Source organism: Sander vitreus, chromosome 20, assembly GCF_031162955.1.
Source record: "Sander vitreus isolate 19-12246 chromosome 20, sanVit1, whole genome shotgun sequence".
NCBI classification, from domain to species: domain Eukaryota; kingdom Metazoa; phylum Chordata; class Actinopteri; order Perciformes; family Percidae; genus Sander; species Sander vitreus.
Window position 1 is genome coordinate 11,608,790 of NC_135874.1, and position 27,453 is coordinate 11,636,242.

The 27,453-nt window shown below is 44.8% G+C and overlaps 1 protein-coding gene across 5 annotated transcripts in view; it reads right to left on the reverse strand.

Annotated features, from left to right (window-relative positions):
- The window catches only part of meis2a (Meis homeobox 2a), a 79,992-nt gene that overhangs the window by 6,472 nt on the left and 46,067 nt on the right, over positions 1-27,453 (reverse strand). For all 5 annotated transcript variants that reach the window (XM_078277367.1, XM_078277366.1, XM_078277368.1 and 2 more), the window contains exons 9-10: positions 18,654-18,730; positions 1,039-1,097 (exon numbers count right to left, since the gene is read on the reverse strand). In XM_078277367.1, coding sequence (XP_078133493.1) covers positions 1,039-1,097; positions 18,654-18,730 — 136 coding nt within the window. The remainder of the gene's footprint in view (positions 1-1,038; positions 1,098-18,653; positions 18,731-27,453) is intronic.

Consider the following 27,453-nt stretch of genomic DNA (forward strand, 5'->3'; position numbering starts at 1 on the left):
GGACGTGCATCTCATTTTAATCATGGCTCATGTTCGTTTTGAACAATCTCCACCCCGGTGTGTGTGGGGACCTTTTTAAGACGGGGAGCTTGCTAATCAACAGCTTTTCCCACCCTGAGACAAATTACTTGGTTTCTTTTTGGTAATGCCAAAGTCAATGAAGCTTAGGGTGACTGAATCATTCCATGGGATCACAGATTGGCGTGTTTACTACTCAGTTAGTGCTTTTTGTAATCTGACCACAATAGATACGGACAATAAAATCTGTTATCAATTAACAACATGAAGCTTTCCATAATCTGTTTTAAAGATATGAAAATCTCTCCCTGCGTTGGCGTGAAATCAAAACATCAGATCTGATTTAATCTATGCATCGTATTAAACTCAGTCTCCCTCCTTAGGGCAGTTTTCATGAAAATACATTACTGAATACTGTTAAACAAAAAATTTGACTAAGTAGCTATTTAGCGTTCTTGATATGGGAAATGTGCTGAATGACTACTTAATATCAAAATTCAGAACAGGGATTCTTGAGGGAATGAAATAAAAACGCAGCAGAAAGAGTGAGGGGAATCCCCCACTAACCCTGGACTGGAAAAATTTTAAAAACAAAACAGCCACAAAAAAAAAAGATAAAAAAGATAACTCATAAATTGCTGCTAGCATTTCTGGCACTCCTCTTGTGTCCAATTAGTAATTCACAGAGAGAGTGCTAATATACCTCTCTCTTCACTTAGACTGGGAAATCACCAATTAGAGTCAATCAGCAAACGGGTTGTACCACTGCTGAACGCATCTCATACAGAAAACGGAACAGGGGATGAAGGGAGGGAGAGGAAGTAGATGGGATTTTTTTGGTGGGGAGGGGGTAAGATGTAGGGTGCCCCTTTAAAAAAAATATGGGCTCCAGGCATGATGTGCATGCCGGTAAAGGATTTGGGAAGGGTGTCTTCATGCTGGGGGAGGAAAGAGAGAGTAGCAGCACTTTGCTGCTGTAGTTTGGCTGGGTTGTTCTTTATTATTTTTTATTTTTTTTACCTGCTCGATTGGACTGGTCAATCATGGGCTGTACTATTCTTCTCCTGGCGTTAATGAACCTGGCAGAGAGAAGAAAAAAGGACAGAGGAGAAAAACAAACGTTAAATCACCCTGCATTCACACACAGAAAGATTCATCACAGGCCACCACAAAGACAAAGCAGTTTTGCATGACTTAATGGCAACATTAGCCACCGAGTCCTTGAGAGAGGCGCTCACAACAAAACAGCAACAAACAAAAGGGCAATTGTGTGCTGACTTGGGAACCCAGCGAGGGATACTTTTAATGTTCCTTATGATCTATTCCCCCCTCTTTTAATAAAGCTTTTGATTACGTTTGGTTGCTATGGCCACCAGGGACACATTCCTCAAGTATTAAGTGCAGCTTGGGCACAGAAGAACCCTCACCGTGGCACATCCCTCTTTCCCTCTCTCTTTCCTGCAGCCAGTTGCACACTGCAACTTTATACATTACATAGTGTCCAGTATCATGTCTATAGTTCCTTCTCCAAAACAACGTTATTTCTGGAGTGTTATCACCCATTGGAATTTCAAAGTAAACTTTAAGTTAGCAAAGTGGAGGGTACAAATGGTTCCTTTCATTACTCCCCACCATTCCACCCCCACCTACACCCTTCCCCTCTGTGGGACCCCCACTCTGGCTGCATTGTAGGGGGTTCTGCTCCCCTTCCAGCTGTCTAGAAATGAGGACCAGGCATGGGCCACTCCGTGCTTTCACAAGGTATTGTTATGTCAGCGAGCCCATCAATTAGGCTGTCTGAAGTTTTATCACCACCACAGCAGCGAATAAGTGCAGCTCCACAAAGCCTCCCCAGCCAGCCTTGCTCCTGTGGCTTTTCCAGTGGAGAACCCAGGTCATCTGGAGGTGACTGCCAGCCAGGGGCAACCTTTATAACGGAGATGCCTTGGGCTGTGTCAAATGCAAGCTGGCCACTCAGGCCAAGAAAGCTCTCCACCTTTTCTCATTCTTCCTCTTTTACCCCCTTTTTCTCTCTGTCTTTGTCTCATTCACTTTCCTATTCAATCATACTAAAAACGTAGCGTGGACTTAGCACTACAGGTACCACCATGTGGTTGATATTAAAGAGTGGTTTCAAATCACGTTGGAGCTGTCCAGCATGGAGTCCTTTGCTGGTTCCAAAAAAGCAGAGGAGAGAGAGAAAGAGAGAAAAAAAAAAAAGGCCCACCGCCCTCTTCTAACGTTCGGGCCACGCCACCATCAGTACGGTAAAGAACTGGTCATTAGAAGGAAGGGAGAGCTGGAACCAATTTGGGCTCCTAATCCCCCATGAAGCCCTGATACCTGCCCTTACCTTCTCCAATGAACTTAAACGCCTGTAATCTGCCCGGCTCAAAGTGACATGGTTAAACGTACAAAATGCACGGTTGGGAAAAGAGAGACACGGTGCTCATTTGCCAGGGGGCATCCAGAGTGCAGGTACGCAGGGGTGCCGCGGGCCCCTGAGAGAAAAAGATGAAACGCATCCATATGAGAATGAGGAAGAACGAAGGAGGAGGAAGGGAGGTGGGGTACGCCAATGAGAGTCGGATTGGAAATTATATGATTGTAATGCATGATTTGTGATTTAAGGGAGGAATGAGGGTTAAGGTTTATTAACTGTGAAAGTAGTTTTTCGATAGAACAACGGGGACAAAGCATTCTTAAAAAGCTATGCAGTCAGAAATGCCTGCAATACTTAAGACAGAAAGACGCTTTCAGCATCAAAACCAGCTGAGCAAGTAAACAGTAAGAAATTCCTGGTATCACACTCCCTGCTTTAAGCTCAGAGTGCAAGGCCTGCCAAAATATATGTCCTGCTTTCTCCCTTCCTAGACGCACCAAGGGGCTCAAAATCACAACCATGTGCATTCTTACCTATTCTGGGACATAACCATAAACACATAATATTAGGAATGTTCTTCCCAGGTGCTAAATTTGGCTTCCAGGAAATATGTTATGTACTGGAGAGTATGCTAAAAGATCAAAGTGCCGTTTTCAGATTTCTTTTCTTTTTTTTTTTATTCTAGATGTTCGTCTTGTTTCTTACCAGAAATGTATGACATAAAGTATACAGGAAAATGTTTAGCTATCAGAGTATTTGCTCTCATTGAAATGGTAATGTTTGAGTCTGAAAATAGCTCATTGCTGTGTACACAAACATAGATATTCAAATATTTCCCTCCAAGCTGCTTCTGAGATGGACCTGCTTCTTGTCAACATTCCCTATTGGCCAACCACCACCATATCACACACTCCCCCTCGCACAAAGGGTCTGTTTTTGTACGCCAAACAAGTTGCCACAGTAACCAGGAGGCGATGTGGTGCACTGGAGGGAATGGGGGGGTGATCGAGAGCCCCTCTTGTGGCCTTAGAGCACCTTTTATCAGTCTGAGTAAAGCCAATTGAGATTATCAGAGCCGGGCCTGATAACACTGTTTTCCCTCGACCCGTGAGCTGCTAATGGTGTGTGCTTACAACAACACAACCAGGAATCCTCCAAAGATGAAGTCAAACTGGGATGAACGGATAGATGGACGGACCCAAGGCCCTTAGAGAGACACAGAGGTTGACCACAGGGACTCCGAATTCCCAACCACTCACTAAAACATACACGCACGCTGTAAATCTACACATTGACACTGTGGACATGACCACAACCACCGCCAGTGTGTCTGTAGGCCAACCAGAACACAGGAGGCTCACAGGGGACACTAGCTAAAAACCTCCAACCCAAAGCCCATGTTTTATTATCTACATCTGGTGGTCTAGCTTATTATGGCCTGCCTCTGCTCAATGTTAGAGCACAGAAACACACACACACACACACACACACACACACACACACACACACACACACACACACACACACACACACAGTACACAGTACCTCTCAGCATGGGAACTCCATGCTGTCTTCAAACAAATAATTAAAGGCAAGGTTAGGGGGTCGTGTGCAGGTCATTCCTTGGGATACAGCTCAGAATGTGTACATTACCCCAGGAGAAAGAGGGCTGGTGGGGGCAACGGTCCACTGCTGTTTAATGTGGGCAACTGCTCTCTTCAAGCCAATAAACCTTAAACACATTTTCAAGTTGCATATCAAAAACTGCTCTTGCAGTGCTAATAATGCACTGGAGCGTGCATGTGAATACGTATGCACGCGTCAGTCAACGTGTGTATGTGCGCGTCGGCGCATTCCTCACACGTTACTGCCAATTGGCCTACAGCAGCACTTCCCGCTGACATGGCGTTAGCGACACGTGTTTATAAGGCGACACGTGTTAATAAACACGTGTGTATTGCAGATACAAATATGTCCGCTAGAAGACAGAGAACTCTGCTCCATGACGATGTAGAGTGCTAAGTTTACTAGCGCTCTGAGTATTGTGGCAGATATGAATGATGGAGCCAGGGCAGCAGGAGTCCACTTGACACGCGGTCTCCGCTAGGCTGGATCAACACGGCATCCTTGGTTACTAATATCTGCTCACACACACACAGGGGGGTGGGTGCTTCAGAGAGTGTCTGCTTAGGTGTTAAAAACCCTGGCTAGCATACAATGTTATGCTATACCCAGTGTGTGTGAGTGCAAGGGGTTGAGGGTAGGAGTGGTCAGAGACAGAGGAAAAGACTCAATAGGGAAATTACATCAATCCTAAAACATACCATGTGCCTCTATTTTATGAAGTAAAGTCCTTCAACTTTATGACCCTTTAATGCAACAAACCAACTGCATCATCATCATAAAAGAAAGTTATGATGATCCAATATTGTGGAAGGTTACTGGAAATTTGAAGATGAAATCACAGCAAACCAGTCTGTCTATCTAAGGGCTTGTATTTTCTTTTTTTTTGTCTTGCTTCCCCATCTCAATCTGTCAGAAAGGCCTTGTTTCTGGTTAACTGACTTGCACACCTGGTAACTGGCTCCTGTTGTCAGCATTCCTTCCCTGAGAAATTGTCATGCCAAACCACCCTACCCTGGAGCACAGCCAAGAGAGAAAGAAAGAGAAAGAGAGAGAGAGAGAGAGAGAGAGAGAGAGAGAGAGAGAGGGAAGGAGAGAGCCTTGCTGCTTGGCTGGCCAATTGCTGTGGAGATCGGAAGGGAACCCAGCCAATCAGGACTAGGGTCACCCGTTTGACAAGTTTGTGATGAAAGAAAGAAACCGAGCCAGATCCAGAGTGAGACAGGAGAGAGGAACAGGGAAATACAAAACATGTCTTCTCCAAAGAAATAAGCCCCGGACTGCTTCAAATGTAGTCCTGTCGAGAGTGCGAAGTGAGGAGGCAGCTTTTAAATTGTGACACAGAAATCGACAGTTTATTGCCTTCGCGGCTGACCTACTCATGCCCATTTTGAGAGCTCATATGCCAGGGACATGGAGGCAAGTTTCCGTTTGTCAGTCAAATTCCTGGGCCCCCTGTCTGTCTTTGCAGGAAGACTAGATGCAACACAATCTGAACAAGAACGTGCTGAACTAAATCCCTGATCACTGCTTGCAAACATGACTGTCCTCTGGTTCCTATTAGCGCTCATTGCTTCCATACTTCTGCTTCAGACAGAAATAAAGATTCCGAACCCCCAGCGATTGAGTCACAACTCACTGGAATCAAAGGAGGAAGGCTTTAGTTTGATCCTCTCCACACCCCGCCCCCCAGAAAAAAAAGAAAGACGGGCAGAAAGGAGTGAAACACTCAGTGTCCTTTGACCAGGAAGTGCATGCAAATTAACCCCATGAGGAGGGTGTGTTTAGTATAAGCAAACACTAATTATGGTCCAGTCAGACAGTGGGGCAGTCTGGGGCTACTGAACCTCCAACACTGATCTACTGTAGTGTCAACAACACTGATTGAATCAGCTCACATGCTCCTAACAGGCCCCCCGTAACAGTTTACACATAGCTTGCCACCAGACTGAACCTACAGTATCTATGGATTTATCATAAACTATTACAAAGGAGCTTTTCACGTGCTCCCCTCCTTCGGGATGGAGATAAAGGACAAAGAGATAGGGCAGGAACGGGGAAGCTTCCTCAAGCTCATCCTATCAGAGACAGAGTTTCCCTTTTTTTATCCCTTCTTCCCTTCTTTAAGTTAAAACAGGAGTCAAGAGACATAAGCTGGGCGAACATTACCTCACCCCCGTGTTTGATTTAGTGCAGATGTGAAGCGAAGCGAGGCAGGATCATTTTTTAGGAACGTCAGAGAGGGCCCACGTTTAGGGCAGCCACTGTGTTTACATAGTTTTACCTCTGTCTCTCTCTCTCTCTCTCTCTCTCTCTCCCTCTCTCTCATCCACTGTGCCTCCATACCCCCCTCCACACTCTTTTGTCTGCCTCTCAAAGGGGGACTGTTTCACCTCTCTTCCATGGACTTTCACTGACCTGTTTTTCTTTCCCTTTTTATTACTCCACTCATTGCCCTTTTGTGGCATTCCCCCCCGCCTCAGTCCAATATGAGTAACATTTGCATTGCTCTGTCAGTCTAGCTGCAGAAGTCATTCCTCTCTGAAACCCGGGGAGTACGAGTCATTAAGACTCAAGTGGAAAATCAGACAAAGAATTATATATTTGCGTTGGAAACTGACACGATTTAACGAGCAGCTAATTAAAATAAATCAATAGCACTGCGGCATGCTCGCTCCCTGTCTGTCTCTTTTCTTGCTCTGATTTTCTGTCAGCACCAAAGAGGTGGAATACTGCAGTGTGGAGTGCAATGCTGTCCTAGTGATGGTTTTACCCTTAAAATCAGGCTTCAACTAACGCTCATGCATTATGATGAATGAGTGAGAACTCACTGGCTCATCACTGAAAAGTAATTATCTATATACAATTTGTATGCTAGAAATATACAGTAATAATCCCAGAAGTGACTCTCGAAACTAAAACCACAAGACAAACAACAAAGGATACAAACATAGACATCTCTCCCTCTATTTACCCTCCCATCTAACACCTTCTCCCCTCTTCCCCCTGTCCAGTGAGGGCATGTCACCCCTGGGCCTAGCAGTCCAGCAGCCTGACCCCTACATGGCGGGCTGTGCGGCCCCAGCTGCTGACTGTCCGTCAAACACCTCCAGAGCAGCGTTGGGCCAGGAAGACCACGCTTGTTGCCCCTTTGATCCAGCAAGCAGCAGCTGCTACTCCACACAGCAGCACTTTGTTCCTCTGTCTCCTCACCACACTCTGTCCTACGGCACAAAAACACTGAATCCAGTGCAGAAGTGGAGGGAGAGAAAGGAGAAGAGGAAAACATGTGGGGGTTATGGAGGGAGAGGGGGGTATTAAAAAAAAAACTTGCCCGTTTTTTCCTCCCTACAACATCAACAAGCTCTGACAATGGCAGCGGGGGTTTTTCTTGGCCCCGACACAGCTCTCAGGCATCTCCTTCTCCTTCTTCTCTTCTCTCCCTCCCTTCTCTTTTAAGAGATATGATAGTTATTGTTCAAATCAGCCAGGGTGAATGGAATGGACCGAGGCCAAGTCCGCCCCAGGCGTCAACACACCTGTATGAAAGAGACCTTATTGTAGCAACCCAACGTGGCTAACCTGCCCTAGCTCTACAAGTTTTCTGAAGTCAGGAGGGAGAGTGGAATCATCTCTTCTTTCTCTCTCTCCCAGACAGTCCCCTAATATTTCCAGTCATTAACCTCCCTTTCCGCAGAGGCTGGCACCTCTGCCCTGGAATGTTTTTACTAACACTGTTATTTTTTTAATATCACCACCAGACAGGGGGATTAAGAAAATAGTTGATCCACATCTCCCTTGTTAGCATGGCCCCTCTTCTCTTACTCTTGGGCTCCCTCCCTTAAGACAACACCTTATTAACGTGCATAGGTGCACAAAAGGTATTCTCCGCCTGCCCAGGAGCTGAGGGACCAACAGCTGTGTTTTGCGTTGTTTGAAGAGCATCTGAAAACATTCAACATATGTCAATATTAGCGCCCCCGTTAAAGGTTCCAGCACATAGCGCATGACAGAGGTCGTCAGCGCTGGAAGGTAGTGCTCATTCCTCATAAGTCAGCTTCTCACCTTTTGGGTGGGTGAGGGCTTCCTGCTTTCATGCAGAGCCAGCGAGAAATAGAATGCTGGCAGGCTGCCGCGCACACACACACACACACACACACACAGAGAGGAGAGGGGGGAGAATAGAAAGAAAGAATGAATCCAGCATCATTACCCCGTCCTACCCATCAGCCCTCCTGAGATGAGAGGGTGTGCTTACAAGATCGCCCCATTTTCTCAGTTATGAAGAGTGCCACCCCTATTGCACAGATTTCTTTTTTCCCCCACAATGTCAGGCCTGTTGGGCTTCTTTGTATGTCTCTGTGGGGCGGGCAGGTATAATCTCCGTTGCCATCCACTTCTCGCTGCTATCATACAAATGTGTGACTTTTTTTTAGCCTCTCTCTCCCCTCATGCACTATCTTTCCATCTCTATTTCTTTCACCCTCTCTTTGTCTCTTGCTCTATCGTCTTCTGCTCCCTTTCATTCTCGACCCTTTTTCCCCTCTCTGCCTGGTAATCGAGTGAGAGATTCCGCGACTCTGTGACTCCCCCTTATTGTCAGATATCAAACAGGGCGGCTTTGTGGATTACCAGGGGAAGCTGATAATGGCATGATAGAGGCGTGATATTTCAAACAAAATTGAGTGTCAATTGCCTGCATCGTCTAGGCAACACAAGTGTCTGCGCTGCAGCAGCCAAGCAGGAAATAAGGCCAATCTATTTCCTTTGCTTCATATCAAACGTCTCTTCTTCCCCCTCCTTTATAATACTATAATGGGTTCAGCTCAAAGAGAAGAAGAAGTGGGGGCCTGCCAAGAGGGTCTTCAACAGTTACGTCCTTACGCAACATGCTTGGGTACACTTGTGAGCATGCATGTACACACACACTTGCAGACATTAACTTAAGCTCCTGAATCTCAAATGCCCTAGCAGAAGTCTGAAAGCAGAGCCAATGGGAGGGTGCCCTCATTTTACCACCCCGCCCCTAAACATATATACACATGCACATGCTCTCTCTCTCTCCTTCTGCCAAGCACTTCTTTCACCTCACACTGCTGTACTATTAACCACGAATTTAGGGCACAGCAGTTTGACCAATTAAAAAGTGACACCTAAACCTAGTGGATAGACTGTTGAGATTCTTCTTTAAGAGCCAGACTACTGGCGGAGCACAGGATTCAGTGTGTGATGATGTCATCATCTTCTCTTCATTGTGTCTCTGGCGTGTGAGTGACTGTTCCCACCAAGCATGTTTCCATCATGTGTCTGAGTAAGTGTGTTTGCACATATTAGTGACCACGAGAGTCATCGGTCAAATGTTGTCAGCTTGCCTCTAACTTCCCTATTGAATAATTATTTAATCTTCAGTTTCAATTGCACATAATCGCTTTGACACACATAAGCACACAAACACACATGTGCAGGCACGGTCAGGAGCAGAGTTTAAGGCTAAAAAGCCCAGCAGCAGGGAAGTGATATAAATAGCTGTTGTTTGTGGAGGGGACTGCTGGCAAAAGCAGCACTGATACTGTGGAGCCGACCACAGGGACTCTGATGTGCCTGGTGGCCTAAAGCAAGCCCTCTGCCGCTTAGATCAGCTCTGACTGTGTACAGCTTTGACTGGCCTCCTTCATATATGACAGCCAGAAATACAACAATCTTGGTGTCTCACAAAAGCCATTCAATTCAAGACATTCAATTCAGCCTACACTGCAGAATATGGTCCTTGAATGTAAGCCTGTGTGAACTATCATGAGTGATTCTTCCTCATACAGATGACCCCATTCTCAAAAATGTTTTTATTTTGTAGGTTAAGATTAAAATATCCATAACCAGGGATAAGTTTTACGTTAATATCTGCTATTATTTCATAAAAAGTGTAACTTTCTAACAAATGGCAGATGGATCATTTTAGAGACTTGCTTTCTTCACATTGTACCTGTGAGAAAGCTGCAGAAAGTCTTAGTATAACAAGAATGAGATAAAGCAGATATGTCTTGAGGGGGCTACAGGCAGATGACCTCCGCCCCCACTAGGGAAAAGATATTTCCGCCGCCCTCCCTCCTCGCCGCACATGCTCACAGTCTCCCAATTGAAACATCATCGTCGATAATTGGAGGAATAAATATTCATAAGGCTGGGAAGATAGAAACCCTAGATTAGAGTAATGTACTGCTCATTTTTCTCCCCTTTTCCTTTATCCAGCTCTTCCTTCCTATCTCTGAATCTTGTTATGCATGTAATAGTGTTGGCTAATAGTAGCTAGTTCCTCCAGCTACCTCTGATAACTTCATCAAAGCACATGTGTGTTTGTGCGTGCATGGAGAGAATGTGCCAGCAAGATGCACCGTTTATTTCTCACCTCTCCCAAATTGCTAATTACTGGATTTGACATCTTCAAGATTTTGGGCCACGGTCCAATTAAGATTGGATTGTTTTTGTGGAGAGGCCCTCCCTTCTCGCCTTTCCCTCCCCTTTTCTGCTTGGCACTGACTCCACTGATATCTCATCCATAACAGGCCTGAACTGGGGTAGAGCATGGCTTACACAAAGGGCTATTTTGATTTATAGGGTCTTCCATGATGGGCTTATTGGCCTGTACCTCAAAGCCACATAGGGCACCGGGCCATGAATCACAGCTTCAGAAAAAAACATGCGCACACACACACACACAACAGGTAAGAATAATACATTGGAGCATTGTTAAGGATGTCATTACAACCATTTCCCACTTTCATTTCCAAAAACACTCACTCTCATTGTGTCTTAAAGGAGGGGAGGGAGGTCAGTGGAGGTTCTTTTTAATGCGACACCACACAAACAGAGCAAAGATAGAAGCTTATTTACATGCTGTTACTGTATATCCAAACATAGGGATAGAGGGAATGCAAAGTGTGAAAGACGGAGGTAAAGAGAGAAAGAGTGAGAGAACGAGCATGCCTGGACAGAGAGAAAATACCTTGTAGAGGTTCACAGAGTTTAAGGAGCTCAGCCAAAGAAGGAGCTCCTGTCCTCTCTGACTCCAACACACACACCCACACACACACCCTCAAGGCCATTCTGTTACACCTGGTCACCTTTATCCTTTTTAGTCCCCCACACCCTCACCCCTCCCTCCAAACACACACACACACACACACACACACACACACACACACACACACACACACACACACACACAACGTTCAGCAACCCTAAACACATCACTACATTAGATACACATAGCAGCACCCTGTGGCTAACACACAGCTCCTCTGGCTATCTCCTTTAGCAGATAAAACTAATTATTCCAAATCTACTCTGTCAGGTTGTCTGATCCTCTGGGGCCTCGGTTTAAATCTCTTTCTCTCTCCTCCCTCTCCCCCCCCCCCCCCCTCTCTCTCTCGCCACAAAAAGACCATGAATCTGTGCCAACTGACCTTCTGAGTAAAAACATAAACAGAGTGAGTAGCCAAAAAGACACATATAGCACCACAGCAGCTGAAGTGCATGGCTTTCTTTGAGAAAACAGATCATTCCAAACAACTACCAGAGTCTGACCTGAACTTAGATCGTCTTTAAATGCACCAGTCCAACACTAATCAAATCCATTTTTTTACAGCAGTGATCAAACCTGGTACCCTAAACAACTTTGAAAAATCACAAAAAAATGTATGACATCATCTACCATACAATCCAAAGGACTTATGCACCTATTCAGACGCCTAGTCCCTCTGTTGGCACTTGCCGTTGGCACCCATGTCAGGCTTTAGAGCTAAATAACAAGCCAATATCCCAGGCTTTCCAGCTGCACGCCCTGAAAGCCCATGGAGAAACCATTCGTCCCAATGAGCTCTAAAGGCAAATGGAAGCTCATAAACAGAGACTTGACTGTATAGACTTTGTATTTTATCTTTCAGCAGTTTCCCCTTTTATGGGCCAGGGACCCCTATAACAGGGGGGGGTGAAAGGGAGGGATGAGCAAGATGGGAGGATGGCAGGGAGAGAGTAAGGATGACAGTAAGGATGTTAAGAAAGAAGACGATGGCGCAAAGAGCAGAGGAATAAGAATGAGGTACAGGTTGGCAGAACGAAGACAGAGGAGAACTGGGGTCACAAATCTTGCTGCTATTCTAGTACGTGACATCTTCGCTCGTTTGCGGCTGCTCATTAACAAACAATACTGCTGTGAAATTGGTTTAATGACAAAGTAATAAAATTGCTATTCTGCTCACAGATGGCCTCAGGCACAGGGAGATTCTGGCAGGCTTACTGTGGCAGCCCGTGTGCATTAAGCTGCTTGTTCATGAAAACAGCATCCTACACTTTCTTTCTCACTATCACCAACCCCTTTTTTTTCTTTTCTTTTTTTTAAAGTTCCTTCTCTTCCTGCAAATGAAATAAATTAACCTACTTTCCTCCTTGAAATATCCCTCTCCCACATTCTCACCCTCTTGTTCTCCATCCAAGTCTCTCTCTCTCTCTCTCTCTCTCTCTCTCTCTCTCGTGTATTCTCTTTCTCTCTCGATCTCTCTCCAGTTCTCACCCGTAGTACAGAAATTACCATTTTAAAATAAAAAAAAGGAGGCTCGCCCACGCAAACGTAGCTCGACTTCATTTCAAACGCAGAGCCCTTGTTATTAAACGACCCACCAATAAAACCAAGCCGTTGAGGAATAAAAGAGCCAAAAGGAGCAGTGAAGTACAAAGACCTCTCTCCATCTCTCTCATGCTTTCTCTGTAATGCCTCTTTCAGCTCTTTGCCTCTCTATCTTGCCTCGTCTGGCTTCGTTCTCCTTGCATGCCGTCTTTGCTGGGAGAATTCCACAGCCTTGGAGAGTCTTGAGCTTGTAATGGGAAAACAAGTTAAAAAGCATTCATTTTTGTGCATGATCGCCCAACAGTGCCAATTTTTTTTCTTATAGCACCACCTGTTTTTCATAACTCTAGACTTACACTGAGGTGGGCACTGGGTTGCTCAATGGCCACGGTGGGTGTCCATGCCATGCTATATGACCCAATGTGCCTGATAAAGTGCGAATGGGCCCTGTTGAGTGTTTCAACAGCGGCATGTGCTCATGTACTGGCACACAGCACATACACTGTGAGTGCACACATTAACACAGTGGCGCACATTAGCATCAGCTGTTCAAGACTACCATGGCTTATCCTGTAAGTATGGCATGTGTCTAGATTGCACCGCAAACAGATATTTGGATCTGTGACAACTGTGGAACAAAATGAAAAAATAAATAAATGAAACCTCCTCCAACAGGGAGCCTGTTCTATTTTACTCTGCCAATAATGAAAATATGTTTTTCCAAATTTGTTTCTCTATCCAAAACAGATAAAATGGGATTATTATTACAGCATCAAGAAAGCAGCCAGATCAAATGAACTTAGCGGTTAGGGGGTGTATGTAGGGGGGCTGGCACTTGGGATCTGACAACAGAGTCAATTCTGCTAATTAACTGCCAATTAGCGGTCCCTAAATGAGAGGGATCATGATGCGTGTGTTGGCAGTGCCCTGATAGTCTCCCTCTCTCTCATTCAGACTCACACATACACTCATTCTCGCACACTGACACACCAAAAAGAAAGACACACAAGCGCGCACACACACACACAGCCGCAACCTCTCCACTCTCCAACTGTATATTTAGAAAGCCAGGGGCATATGATGGCCACTGCCGGGAGTCCCTGGTTGCAGCCAAAAAAAGGCCTGACATTTCCATCTGGGTCAAAGTTAGACAGATAACCAGCAACTTCAGTCAACTAGCCCACCAATGGGGCAGAAACGAAGGGACCGAAAGTAAGAAATAGGCACTGATGTAGGAAGGAGAGGGAAAAGGCACCTCAAAAGCCTCTGTGTGAGATTCATAATACTTAAATACGTATAAAGAATGTGGAAAAAAGAGCCGACTGGGCCAGTTTCACAGCTTAATGTTACATTTGGAAAATATTAGTTATTATTTAGCATTTCATAATGGCCTTGCCCGCCAAACCAGAGGATCATAAAAAATCATAAAGAATCATAAAAGCCAGTGTTTCTAAGTGTCTCATTGGACTGAGGAATGGGGGGTGGAAATGCTTAGCTAAGTGGAGGAAAAAATTTGGCTTTGGTTTTTCACTTTCTTGTTCTCAGATAGGCCTACTACAAACAAATGTTGCTTGTTAGTAACACTTTACATGTGAACCTGCAGTACAGCTTCTATGTACCTCTGCTGGGTGATTTAAACTTTGAGAAGTCTGGAAGGATCCATGAAAGGCAGAGAGAGGGGAAAACTGAGGATCTGAATAGGGATCATGCTTGAAGGGAGCTACAGAGCAGTCAGCTTAGAGTTAGCTAAACTCAGTTTTTCTGCATGCAGGATGCAATCTGGGAGGAGAATCTGGATTCTACGTAGATGAGGCCTGTAAAGACATATGAGTGTAATGACTTTTTGTGAAAAAAAGTGAAAGGTCTTTTTTAGCTGTAGTATCCTTTCGCCCTTTCTTTTCAACTCTCATTTGATATATTTCACCTGCACACCTGTCTTACACGGCCATTTATCGGTCACAGACATGTATATACTGCAGTTTTAGTAGTCTAGTCTTATGAGCTTATTCAGTTACAGTTGCACAGTTTCAAAACAATGGAATTAAATATATATACTATATAGTATTAATGTAAATGTACAGTAAATGCACGTTGAGTGATATGATGACTGTTGCTAAATGTGGAGATTGTCCTCCTGGTGAGGACAGATTAATGAGGAAAAAAAACAAAAAAACAATCAGTGCACCATGCCCTGCCCTGAATGGCCGGAGAGATTGAGCCTATTTCATCTCCTCAGTGGGCATAGGCGGCTTGGCGCCGTCGTCTGGCGGATTTCCTTCCCTTATCATGTGACCTGTGCTCCGACAGGGGGCAAAGGTTGGCTGCGATCCGCCCCTGTGTCTTAATAACTCACTCATTGTATTCCTTTCTGCCGCTAATTAGAGCCTCTCCCCTGTGTGTGTGTATGTGTGTGTGTGTGTGTGTCTATCCATGTATTCCCCCCTGGGCTGTAGAGAGGAGGCAGAGAAGTAAAAATAGAGTGTGGCTTAGTGCCCTCTTTATTGTTATTAGTGCTCCAGTGGCACAGCAGTCAGTCATCATAGATGCCAAGAACTGACATATTCACTCTCTGACTCGCTCTGCTTCTCTGCTCTCTCTCTCTCTCTCTCTCTCTGCCGTGGAAATGACCAACTGGCTGCATGTGAGATGAGGGATTAATGAGGGGACGATTTCCTTCCTTTTTTTAGATTCTGTTTCTCTCAGTCATCTGTCATCGGCGTCATCTCTCAGGCCCATGTAATATCCCTGTGTGCATGTGTGTGTATGTGTGTGTGTGTGTGTGTGTGTGTGTGTGTGTGTGTGTGTGTGTGTGTGCGTGCATTGCTGCAGTGGTAAATAACGGCAGGATAGTTGGTGTGTGTGTGTGTGTTTATGGCACTGAGTGAGGGTGCATCGTGCTGGGTCTGACGCTGAGACATGAAAGCATTCGGTCAGGCCCCATTTAGCCCAGACTGATAGCAGGACACCAGGAGCTGCTGAGGCAGGCAAATATACCGCTAGATACTGTAAACTGTGAACGCTTCTCCAGCGTATAGACACCTAAGTCTGCCGTTTCACCTACTTCGTTATCCCAGAATCCCGTGGGTGACACGGCCCTCACCTGTTCCCGCAATCTTAAACAAATGCAATTACATGTCAGACTCTCCACTCCCCGATTCTGTTAGCATGACGCCAGATGTCTCAAATGTGGCCAGAGCAAACACACTACCTAATGCTCAACTAATGGTGTCCTGACACACTGTACACACATAACATCTCCGAACATACTGAGAGAGCAGAGTGTCCCATTAGTAAAATTGTGTAAAGGTGCACATACACACTATACTATTAACTGGATAATCAAGTCCGCCTCCTCATCTTCTCAACACCAGTGCAGTGAGATTTTGGACTTTAACCTTTTCCTTTGTTCCTTATTAACATCAGACAGCTAATGGGGTGTGGGCTACAAACAGGTGAGCTCCCAGCTAATGATATACAGTAGACTAGATACAGAAGCAGGTGGACTGTCTTCTGTGCTACCGAGACAAAATATTTCGAACCAGCTGGAAGTGGTCTACAATGAGTTTTGTTTTTTGTGTGTACAGGTGAGCTGCAGGTAAACGTATAGAGAGGTGTCATTTGGAGCATTTGATTCGGGAGGGTTTGATGGGGCAAGTGCGGAGAGAGCGAGATGTACTGTCTATTGACTTTCACACAGAGCACCCTTGTGCCCTCGCTGGGCTGCGATTGTGCCGGCGGACAAAGCCCTGATTCAGCACATCCTTTCCCCGAGGGAGAGCTCTGGAAACCGAAGACGGCGGCCATCCCCTCCCTTTCCCCCCACTCATCCTCTGCTTCTGTCTATCCCTCCCTCTGTCTCTATCTCCCTCTGTCTCCCTCTCTCTCTCTTCGGCCAGTAACATGGCAGCGGCCATGCATCAAAGGGAACTACAGAACAATGCAAGAGGCAAGCCAGGAATTTGAAGAGCTTTTTAAAACAGGAATTTTATATGGCAGAGTTCTGTCATATCTTGGGTGGACCATCTCAGCAGCCACCAGAAACCAAAGAGGAAAAAGCAAGTTCACAAGCCAAACAAAGTATAGACAAAGAATATTCAACTGTAACTAACTCACTGTCCTGCCTGGTTAAGCACTTCGAGGGGGGAAAAAACGTCAGCATCTTCTCTCTTATCCCCCTCTCTCATCTTTCCCTCACTATAAAATAGCCATTAACGTGGCATCATCCGTCAGGCGAGATGACAACACCCAGAATGTACCAGAGATAGACCAGCAGAGTCTAAGCCTCTCTAATGACTTTATTTGTGAAAATTGATTCCTGGTGTGTTTTTGTTAACATGGCTAGTGTAACATTAATACACAGCTCCATGACCACCTATGTGAATGTGTATGTGCGTGTGGAAACAGGGTTCATGAAGACGTTAGCCAGCACAAGATTCTTTCAGACCTCTTTATAAATGGATCGGAGGCATTTTAGTGCCAGGCTTGGATTTCACGAGAAGGCTCTAAGAAGCCAGGGACTCTTCCTATATCTATCTCTGTCTATGTCTCTGTCTATTTCTCTCGCTCTCTCTCTCTCCTCGCAGGTTTGCAGACTATTTCTGCATTAATCACCATGACACAGGCAAGGCAACTCAATTTTCTGCTCCTCTAGGTAAGGTGCGTGGCGTCCTGAAACGGTGGCATGAGGCATGAAACATGCAAGCGGGGGCTAATCTTTGGTTACTGGTGTAATTGAAATGCTATCCACACTGTAGGGTGCATTAAAGTCTGATAACAGCGGTTCCTGTGGCCAATTTAAGTAGCTTGACTTCCCTTGGCTAGAAGAGAATAAAGAAAAGGGTGAGAGAGAGAGAGAGAGAGAGAGAGAGAGCGAGAGAGAGAGAGAGAGAGAGAGAGAGAGAGAGAGAGACAGAGACAGAGAGAGAGAGAGAGAGACAGAGAGAGAGAATGTCAGGATGGAGGGGGGAGGATGAGGGAGGGGGCTGATAGATAAGGCTGACAAACCCAAACCAGGCTAATTCTCTAGGCATGTTTCTCATTGTGATCCAGGAAAAATGAGAAAATGTATCACAGAACCAAAAAATCAATTGACCCTCGGGTGGCTTGTCAGGCTGCGAGTCTGATAAACCTAAAAGCTTCGTTAATGTCGGCCTGCCTGTACCCAACAGATAGAGCACTTTGTAAATGAACCCGCTTTGATAAATATATTAAGGAAAGCTGTGAATAAAAGGCACAGACTTGTCATTTGTAAATAGAACCCCCGCTACATGGAATTAGAATGATAAAATGGGGTTCCATGTAATTAAGTTTGTGTAAGACCTGAAATCCGTGCAAATACCTTCCCGGAAATTTGAAAAGAAGCTGTCAGTTCAATTAATCTGAACATCACCCTGAGAATGTACTGAACAAAATTAAGCTGCAGATAAAACCTGGGCTAGTATTTTGATAAGTAATTCCTGTATCATTTCTTTGCTTCTGTGATCATTTTATTTAATCCACCACCCCCAGTTATGTGCTAAGCCATCTACAAAGGCCCTGCTGGCCAGGCCACCAAAACCTTAATCCACCATATAGCTTGTGTAAAATGGGGAGGGGGTGGAAGGCAGTTTTGCCTTTTGTGGGGGTACCAGTGGCAGTGCTAGGTATGGTTTTTGGATGAAGGGGTGGGGTAGGTGTGGGGGCGGTCGGGGTAGCTTATGATCTCTGCCTTTCTCCCTTAAATATATCCCACTGAATACATGTGCATCAAACCACAAAGACCACTGACTTAGCCGCAGAACACTTCGCCGATAACACCGGAACATCCTGGTAGCTTACATGTAATAATGTTACAAAGGTTGTCTGTGTGTTTATTAATGTGTGCACCTCCGTGTGTGTCTATATGCAACAGGGAGAGCTGTACATAAACGGTTTTCACACTTGGTGGGGAGAGGGAGGCGGAGGCTTTTGAAAATGAAAGGCAGAGCGATGCTGGTGGTGGAGATAGGGCGAGCGTAAATCTTGACTCACCAGTTGTTTACTTGTAAGATGGTGAGGCCTGTGTCTTGGGCTAGCTGCTTCTTTTGCTCTTCAGAAGGGTATGGGTGCTGTAAGGAGCAAAAGAGAGAGAGAAACACACACAAATGAGCCTCTTTGACATACAGATTAACATAAATATCCATGTATGTAAGCACTCATAATGGGAACACATGCTCTGAGTCAAGTTCCTGCTTATTACTGTATGTATTCAATATGTTCCCATGTTTGTTGTATTGTGTAACTCAAGACTGCACCTTCGCGTGACCTCGACCTAACCCTGCCCCTCCCTTGCACTGTATAGACATTCACAGCTTACACGGGTCCACCCACACATCGTCAACCACACACTTACACAATTCAGTGTTAAACCTGTCAGAGCTGGCCGAACAAGTTTGACAAAACTGTCAACTGTGATAACCCCCTTACCTATCCCCACCCCGCCCACACACAAACAACATATAGTGTGTGTGTGTGTGTGTGTGTGTGTGTACACACACCAAATATAGTGTGTAGTTCACAAGTATACAAACACGCTGACGAACAAGACTTTCAAGCAAGCCGAACGAAGATACTGTACTGTGGTGTCTGAGAATCCTTTTATAATACCAAACAGAATGAGTGGGTGCATATTTGCAGTGAATACATTTATCTTTCCTTGAATGTCTGACATTTATCCTGGTGGTGGCTCTTTCATGGAGAGCAGCTGAATACAGACTAATGCTAAAAGAACAGAGAGCTGTGAAATCTCCTCCACAGCCTCGCCAAGATTTCTACCTGAAAATGTAATTCTGCAACCACGGTTGCAATGATACTATTTGTGTCAGGTCCAATCTCAAGAACATGGGCTGATATAAATGGCAGACCTTGGGCTGCCTTGCTCCCCCTGGGCTTGCTATGAAGCATGACAAAACAACAGTGATCGCTGGTGACAGATGTCTTTAAGGGCCAGATTAGGAGTTGGGGCGCACGCAAATGAAACAAACGAGACTATGTGCTGCATTCAGCCACTGCAGACAGAGAGCATGCATGCACACAGAGTTGCACATTCACACGCACTTGTGCAAACAGAAATGCACACAAACAAATATTCATAGACATGACACCTGCAAATCACAACACACACACATTCCTTTTAAAAACTGACACTTAAATCCTCCTCTGTTTTCGGTTGGTTTCAAGCTCCATTAACACACATTTTTCCCCTTCAAGGAAAAGACCTTAAACCTCACGACTTGTACCCTTTTTTCCAGCTCCACACTGATTGAGAAAACAAATTTGTGAATGAAGCTGGTAATATATGCCTGGTTTGTGTTAATTGAATTCAACTTTAACTTGAAATGATAACAATTGCTCAAGAACAATTTCCTAATTTACTGCTGAAATAATTTATGTAAGTGAGGTTTCCTATCAGCAGAGAGGACAATTTCTCGTTTCAGGTAGTACTGGCTGTCTAAATGTAGTCTGTTTTAATTAAAGGAGAGATGGGGAAAAAAATGGTTTGAGGAATGTGCTCAATTAATAACAAACAAGGCTGAGATTGGACAAATAATGAGTCCCGGCTGCAGAGAGGGATTACTATGATTTGTACTTGTGTACGTAGTCCCTTTTAATATGCTAAAATTATTAACAAAGGAAAGATGATAATGCTTGCATAGGAATACATTTTTTGATTGCCAGGTGCTGACATTTCCTTGGCTCGGCAAGACAGAGCAATGTCTATTGGTTACTGTGTGTGTGTGTGTGTGTGTGTGTGTGTGTGTGTGTGTGTGTGTGTGTGTGTCCGCTCTGGACAACAACATGTTATAAGAATACAGCCTCTCTTTCCCTCCCCCTTACCCTCTTGGGCTTCCTAGGAGTTTTCACATTAGCTATGACCTCGGTCACAATCAGAACACACTCGCAAATATAACAGGACACACACTCCCTCCTACTCTTCTTTTATGTGCGTACACCGCACAAACATATACACAAATCGAGACATAGCTAAAGATCATGTGGTATGGAGGTGTAGGGGAGAGGAGCAGCCTAGATTGGAAATGGGAGTGGGTCATTTACATTGTATTAAGGCTTCCTCAGCCTCTCGAGCCCAGACCCGGTCATCAATTGCATACTGTCAGCCAGAGTGCGCTTTAGCCCGGTGATAAATACGCCGGCCAGCAGCGTAGCTCGTCCAGCAGCCACCACGTAATGAATGGTTTGAACAAACAAGAAAGATGTCTCATCAAGGAGAGTGGGAACGTTAAAGCCCCCCTCGCACACAAAACCCCTGAGTAAGGAGATTTACTCTGACCACATAGACACAACACTAAAATAAAATCCTATTTTGTTCATCTCATACCCCTCCCAGCCCTTGCTCATTCCCCTCTCCTTGCCTCCCTGTGTCAGACTAGATCACTCTGCTGCAACCCCAAGACTTGCATGCACTTGCACATATACACAGCCAGGCACACACACACACACACACACACACAAACAAACATACACACAGTATGTCTGTATACAACCTTTCCTCATCCTCTCTTTATCTGTCCTTAGCTCTCTCTCGCCTTACTTGCTGACCCCCTTCCCAGACACATACACACACACACACTTTTTATGGCTGCGACTGCAGGCCACCCACACTTGGCGCTCTGAAATCTCAGCTACAAAAAAATGGTGTGTGGTGGCAATGGCGACACACACACACACACACACACATACACACACACACACACACACACACACACACACGGATGTGAGAAATAAGCCAGCATGGTGAGCCTCGTGGTTACAGGGCTGCAGCAGCCGTGAAATTGGAGAACTGGCTATTTAGACCTCTGAGTAACCTCTTAATGTTAATTGCCTCCGTAAAAATTTAGTAAATCATCCAATGAGCACAAAAAAAATCTGATATGAAAAGAGTAAATGTGAGATGAATCAGTGAATAAATATTAGACACAGTCAGAGTGCTAAATCTGTTCTAATGTGTTCCTTCCAGAAAATGTCCTTCCCTACCCTCAGGAGACAGTATGACATGGTTATTTAATGGATGAAACACAAACACTGAGCAAGATCAAAGATGGTATTGATAATCTCTGCACTAGCTTAGGATCCGCTCAATATGTTCAGTTACAAACACCAAGGCCAATATCCTTAAAAAAAGAATTGACCGCAAAATGTAAAACAGCCAGTCTATAAATAATTAGAGCCAGAAATGAGCAGCTTCAATTTGTTGTCCGGGCAGTGCCGGATCGAAAACAGCTCTGTTAATTATGCTAACACCTCTTAATGGCACAAGCCTGCACTTTCCTGATGCACACATGTTGTCTAACTCCTACAATCTGACCTGAAAAAGCACAGCCAAATGTCACCACAAACACATAAACACAGGCGCATACGCAGGTGGATCACATTCTGCCAGTCACTGAGGATTGAGCTGTGTGTGTGTGTGTGTGTGTGTGTGTGTGTGTGTGTGTGTGTGTGTGTGTGTGTGTTGGCTAAATTACAGGGTGTGATGTGTTCTGTGCTCTCTGATAGTGCTGGATGTAATGGCCCCTGTGGTTGCTGAACATTACAAGCCAAGGTGGCTCCATCATCTGCTGTGTTTGGTCCTTAAACCCCCCCTGAGCCCCAGCTTGGCATTTCACCATATACAGTAACCACATCTACTGCTGGACCACACCGACTCCTATCTACTCATTCAACATCCAGCTTGCTATATATCAGGTTCATACTCTCCTGACACCTATTCACTGCCGCCGTCAAACCCCACAGCCTGCTCATTATCCCGGCCCTTCAATTCAACTCTCGTCGCTTTTACCACTCTGCCCCTTCCCCGCCGCTCAACCAACCTGCAGCCCCTTGCCTGAGCCGCTGGTGGACCCCATTGATAAATGACATCATCAGTGTGTGACATGAGTTATAGAGCCAGGTCACAAGGTTGCAGTGGCTTGCAAACCTATTCCATGCTAATGACTCCCAGGAAATCACAGGCTATTGGCTGTTTACCCTGTTGCCGTGGCAACACAGAGGATTTGCTCATGATGATTCGTGTGATTTGGCCCTAGCTAATTTGTCACTTGAAAAGGGTTATTAGATAATCTGCATGTATTTTTATTTTATTTTATAAAAGTCTGTCTATTTGTTTTAAAGTATTATAAAAAATAAAAAGTGTCAAATGCTAAATAGACACAATTCTATATAACTTTTTGCATAGTAATGCTTTTATGTTGGGCTTCATTGTGAGTTTGTGTCTAGTTTTACAGCAATACTGTTTCCCAGTATTTCCTTTCATAAATGCCTTCCTCACATTGATTGGAATCGTATTTGTTTTTAATCAAAGAGACTGGAGGATGATAATAATATTCACTGTCAGAAATAAACACAATCAAATATAGGAATGACATTTTAATATGGATTCTGCATTGAGCTGGCGTAAGATTGGCACATTTTAAATATCAAGTTGCCGTTGTTAATAATGCTACAATTGGCTTCTTTGACAAATGACAATGAGATTGAATGCATATCGGCATTACCGGGAGATCAAACAGATATGACAAATAAATCCAGTGGAGTTTTTGAATCCATCACGTGTGTTTACTATGCACAGAGCAATATCTGGCTTTTTAGTTGTAGTTTTCTGACAGATTTGAAGGTTTAAATTGAAGGAAATGGTTAATTACTTCCGTCTGTAAACATCAAATAGATTTACGAGTGACAATTAAAAAAAGAAGAGCTTCATATTTCTATGACAATGAATTTCAGTACAAACTTCAAATAATTATTTGTACCACATTACAATTACGATGAGTTAAAATGATAAGTAATGCAGCTTTGTGATTTCAAAGATAGTTTTGGACTAATGTCTGGTTTATTCTCATACTTAGTTGACCCCAAACTGAGGACTGCAAATGGAGTAAACTGGCTTAAGTTCTTCTGAACAGTGCGTGTGAACTAAAGTTTAATATGCTGTTCTCTTTTCATCACTATCTTCAAAACCATCTGCATTTGTATCTCTATGCTTAACTTAATTTTTCTCTCCATCCCGCTCTCTCACTCCCTCCCTTTGTGTGTTTTGTGGGAGTAGACGTTTTTTTTGGGTGTTTGTTTTATTTTACTGGGAACTACACTGCTTCCTGACAACAGTCTGAAAACAGGCAAGAATGTCACATGACTCAATGACTCAACCCGGCAGCTCTCCCTTTCTCTCTCCCTCTCTTGACTGCACGCAAGCATGCATACACACACACACACACACACACACACACACACACACACATAACAGCCAACTTATAAACACAACTCACAAGAATCTTGCCAACCTACAAAACCGCACACACTGCATGCCAACCTCTGATAACAGCAAACAAAAGTACATCCATATCTACACCTCACACGGTCTGCATTCAGAACATACCACTACACTACACAAGACTCCAGCGCTTCCACAATAACTATAAGGGCTCTCAGAGGACTGCCCTCTGACAGCAAAACAGTGTTGATTGCAAATACAAGGCGGACTGGCGAGGCCCGCGGCATCTATTATAGAGCAAAAGGTCCCCAAGTCTCTCTGTCAGCCTCTCTGACTGGCTGGCTGGTTGGTTGGCAGTGCATCAGTACTACTATTGCTGTTGCTGCCATGGCCCGCCACAACAATAGCTGGCTGGGCTCCTGAAGCCAGCTCCTGGATCAATGCCAGCAGCCTGTTTGCTCTACACCATTAATTTATGTTCACTGGTGATGGTGCAAGGTTGTAGAGAAGCTCTACAGCATAACTGCCCCGCTCGCCTGCCAAGCTACAGTAACAGTAAAGTGGGTGAGGGGAGTCAGAAGGAGCGAGGAATGAATGGAGCGATGAGGGTGAGAAAGGAGCCCTGGAGGATATGCGAGATATAGGCATCTGATTGTACCAAGCTCCATGAGGCTAAATAGCAATCACTCCCACACAATCCCAATGCACCTCCAGACTTAGCAGATCGACCAACAAAAAAGGAGATGTTTTTAGGGGAACGTTTCCAAATGCTATCACGCATAATTATATTTAGGTATCACTTTTATCCGATAAAGAAAATAAAACTGTGTTCACTATCTATGCAGGAATCTGCAAAAGACTCCCAAACAAGGATCAACTCAACCCATAGATCGTTTGGAATTTGCCAACAGTTATATACACAAACTGTGTGTGTGCTCTGTTGTGGACCTGGTCTCATTTGTTGCCTGCAGCCATAGAGATGAGCCTATTTAATCGTCAGATCGAGTTCATGGCTTCTTTTTCCACCACACGGCTGCCCCTCCACTTTCAAGAGAAGGAATACGATCCCTGCATCCTTACAGCGGGGGCCTCGTCTCCTCTCGGTCCCTCCCTCTCTCTCATTTCCGTCGATCTCTCCTTCTCCTGCCATACTCCATAGGGCCCAGCAGCTATCCCTTTCTTGCTACACGCTAACCTGTCTGGCCTCATATCCTCTTCACTCCACCTTTTTCTCTTCTCCTCTCCTCTCGTCTCGTCCCCCCTCTTTCAAAGTTTCCGCTCAAGCTTTAAGCCAGGTCCTAGAGGGCAGGAATTTGGCCTGGTTTATCAGACCAGTCTGTTGGCTTTGTTGTGGTAACTGCGTGCTCAGGGGCACCCAGCTCTGTTCTGCTCTGCTCTCCAGCATGCCTGATGTCAACACACAGCCATGCTCACTACTTGCTCTCAAAGAAATCTTTAAAACATCTTGTTGCAATGACTACAGCTGAGCCAAAAGGATCATCCTCCTACAAAGGATTGTATTCCTATTAAAATTCAATAAAAAACTTTAATTTTTCAACTCTTTGGGAGATTTGTTTTATGATTCGGTACAAATGAACCTACCGTTCTTTTATCCTCCATGATGTTGCTAGTTGTGAGCGTGAGGTAATTGGTCTCCTGCCTTTGCGAGGGACTTTTAGGGCCTATAAGCAGATCATTAGAGGCCTGGTGGGCCTGTCAAAGCAGTAGACCCACCCACTTTGCCTGCATTCGACAACCTCATATCCTCACCACTTGTCACTGTTGCCAGTCATAAAGTCACTGGGAGCACACGCTATAGCTGAAGTGTAGTGAACCTACTAAGCCTCTGAATAAACACCGGCACTGGTTTAATGACGTATGCACACATTGTAAAAAGGCAATTATTTTTTATACTGACTTACTGAATTTGAGTTGGCCTAAGAAAACCTCTAGCATGGGTAGAATAAAAAAGGAGACCACCATATATATATATATATATATATATATATACTGTAAATGTTCTGCATCAAATGTGTCTATTCAGGCATACTGAAGCTTACAGGCCACTTTAAAAAAATAAATGCTGGGAAAGCACAGGGGGCAAGACAGTAAAGCACTTACAACCTAGAGCCTGTTGATAAAGTCTGTTGGGAAAAGGACTTAATATTAACATACAGGGTCTCTTTAAGTTTATCCTCTTTCTCTATTGTGTTCTGCTGACTTTGTTTAACTTCCTAAGTCAAAGTAAAGTGGTGCTGATCTTCAATTGAAATAGAAACAGATTAATTTGTGGAGAGATGTACAGACTGAGGGAGAGAAACGGGGGTGTGCTCGCACTTCAAATAGAAGTTTCTGAGAGTTTCCACTTGACGGTTCTCCCTTTCATTGTGCATTAACTTAATGAGCATAAGTATTCAAATACACAACCACAACCTCTTTTAGCTCGCTCCCTCTCTCTTTCTAGTCTCTCCCTCTGTCTCTTTAAGACTCTGCATTCTCGAGAGAAAGGCCAGTACATTCTAATAGCGAGCCTCAGGACACAACAACAAGAGCACAACCACTTACAGAGGACAAACAAGAAACCCCCGGGGCCAGCTATGGAATGTCAAGCCAATTTGGAAGATATCATAGGACATTTGTAATGTCAATTTTTGTTTTTCAGGTCAAAAATCAAAGGCAAACATGGTGGGTAACATTTGTCCATTACAGTGTGGGCAGGAACACCCCCTCCCCCGCCAAAAAACAGCTGCAGGGGACACTTCCTGTTTGCTAATGATGCTAAATGTGTTCAAGTCAACCATGTCAAATTTTCTCTCCCTCTGAATGGACAGCTGGGGTGGAAGGAAGAATTTTCTCTTCTCTCGTCCACTGTCTCCTTGTTCCTCTATCCTCTGCCAGTGAGAGAAGCTCTTAGGCCCACGACAGATAGACACTTCAGATCATGTCCCTGTCAGTGAGATGGAGGAGCATAGCTGATGGTAACCATAGGTGCATTCATCTGAGATCACAAGTACTTCCATGGAACAAAGCCAGCCAAGCCCTGATCAGTCACCACCCCGTCCCTACCTGTTGTGTCTGTTCTCTTTTACTGAATACAGTTTTTGCCTCTCAGACATGCACATCTTCTGAACACTCCTTTCATCTCAGGGTGCATGAGTCAAGGAGATATCTCCTGTCATTGCTCAACACCCAGGGGCTGCACGGGTTGTGTGGACTGACAAATGCCCTCAGGATCTTTCACTTTCTTAATGTTCCTCCAAGCAGAGTCGACATGCGAGGTGAAGTTAAAATGCCTTTGTGAAGTGCCGCCCACAAAAAAAAAGAAGAGAAAAGAAGAGAAGGAGTGGTAAGGGAGGGATATAGCTTTTAGGCCTGGTTAATAGCAACCAATCTTTAAGTGCATTCTTCCATCCTCTCCCTCTCTCTCCTTGTAGTGCTCTTAGGCTCAATCCTGCCCGGGGGCCGAAGTGACCTTTGACCTGGCTGGCCTGCCTAGCTACAGCCCTCTCGTTTGTTAGGGGCTTTATCCACTGACAAAGCAGGCAGGAAGTTGGCAGCCAC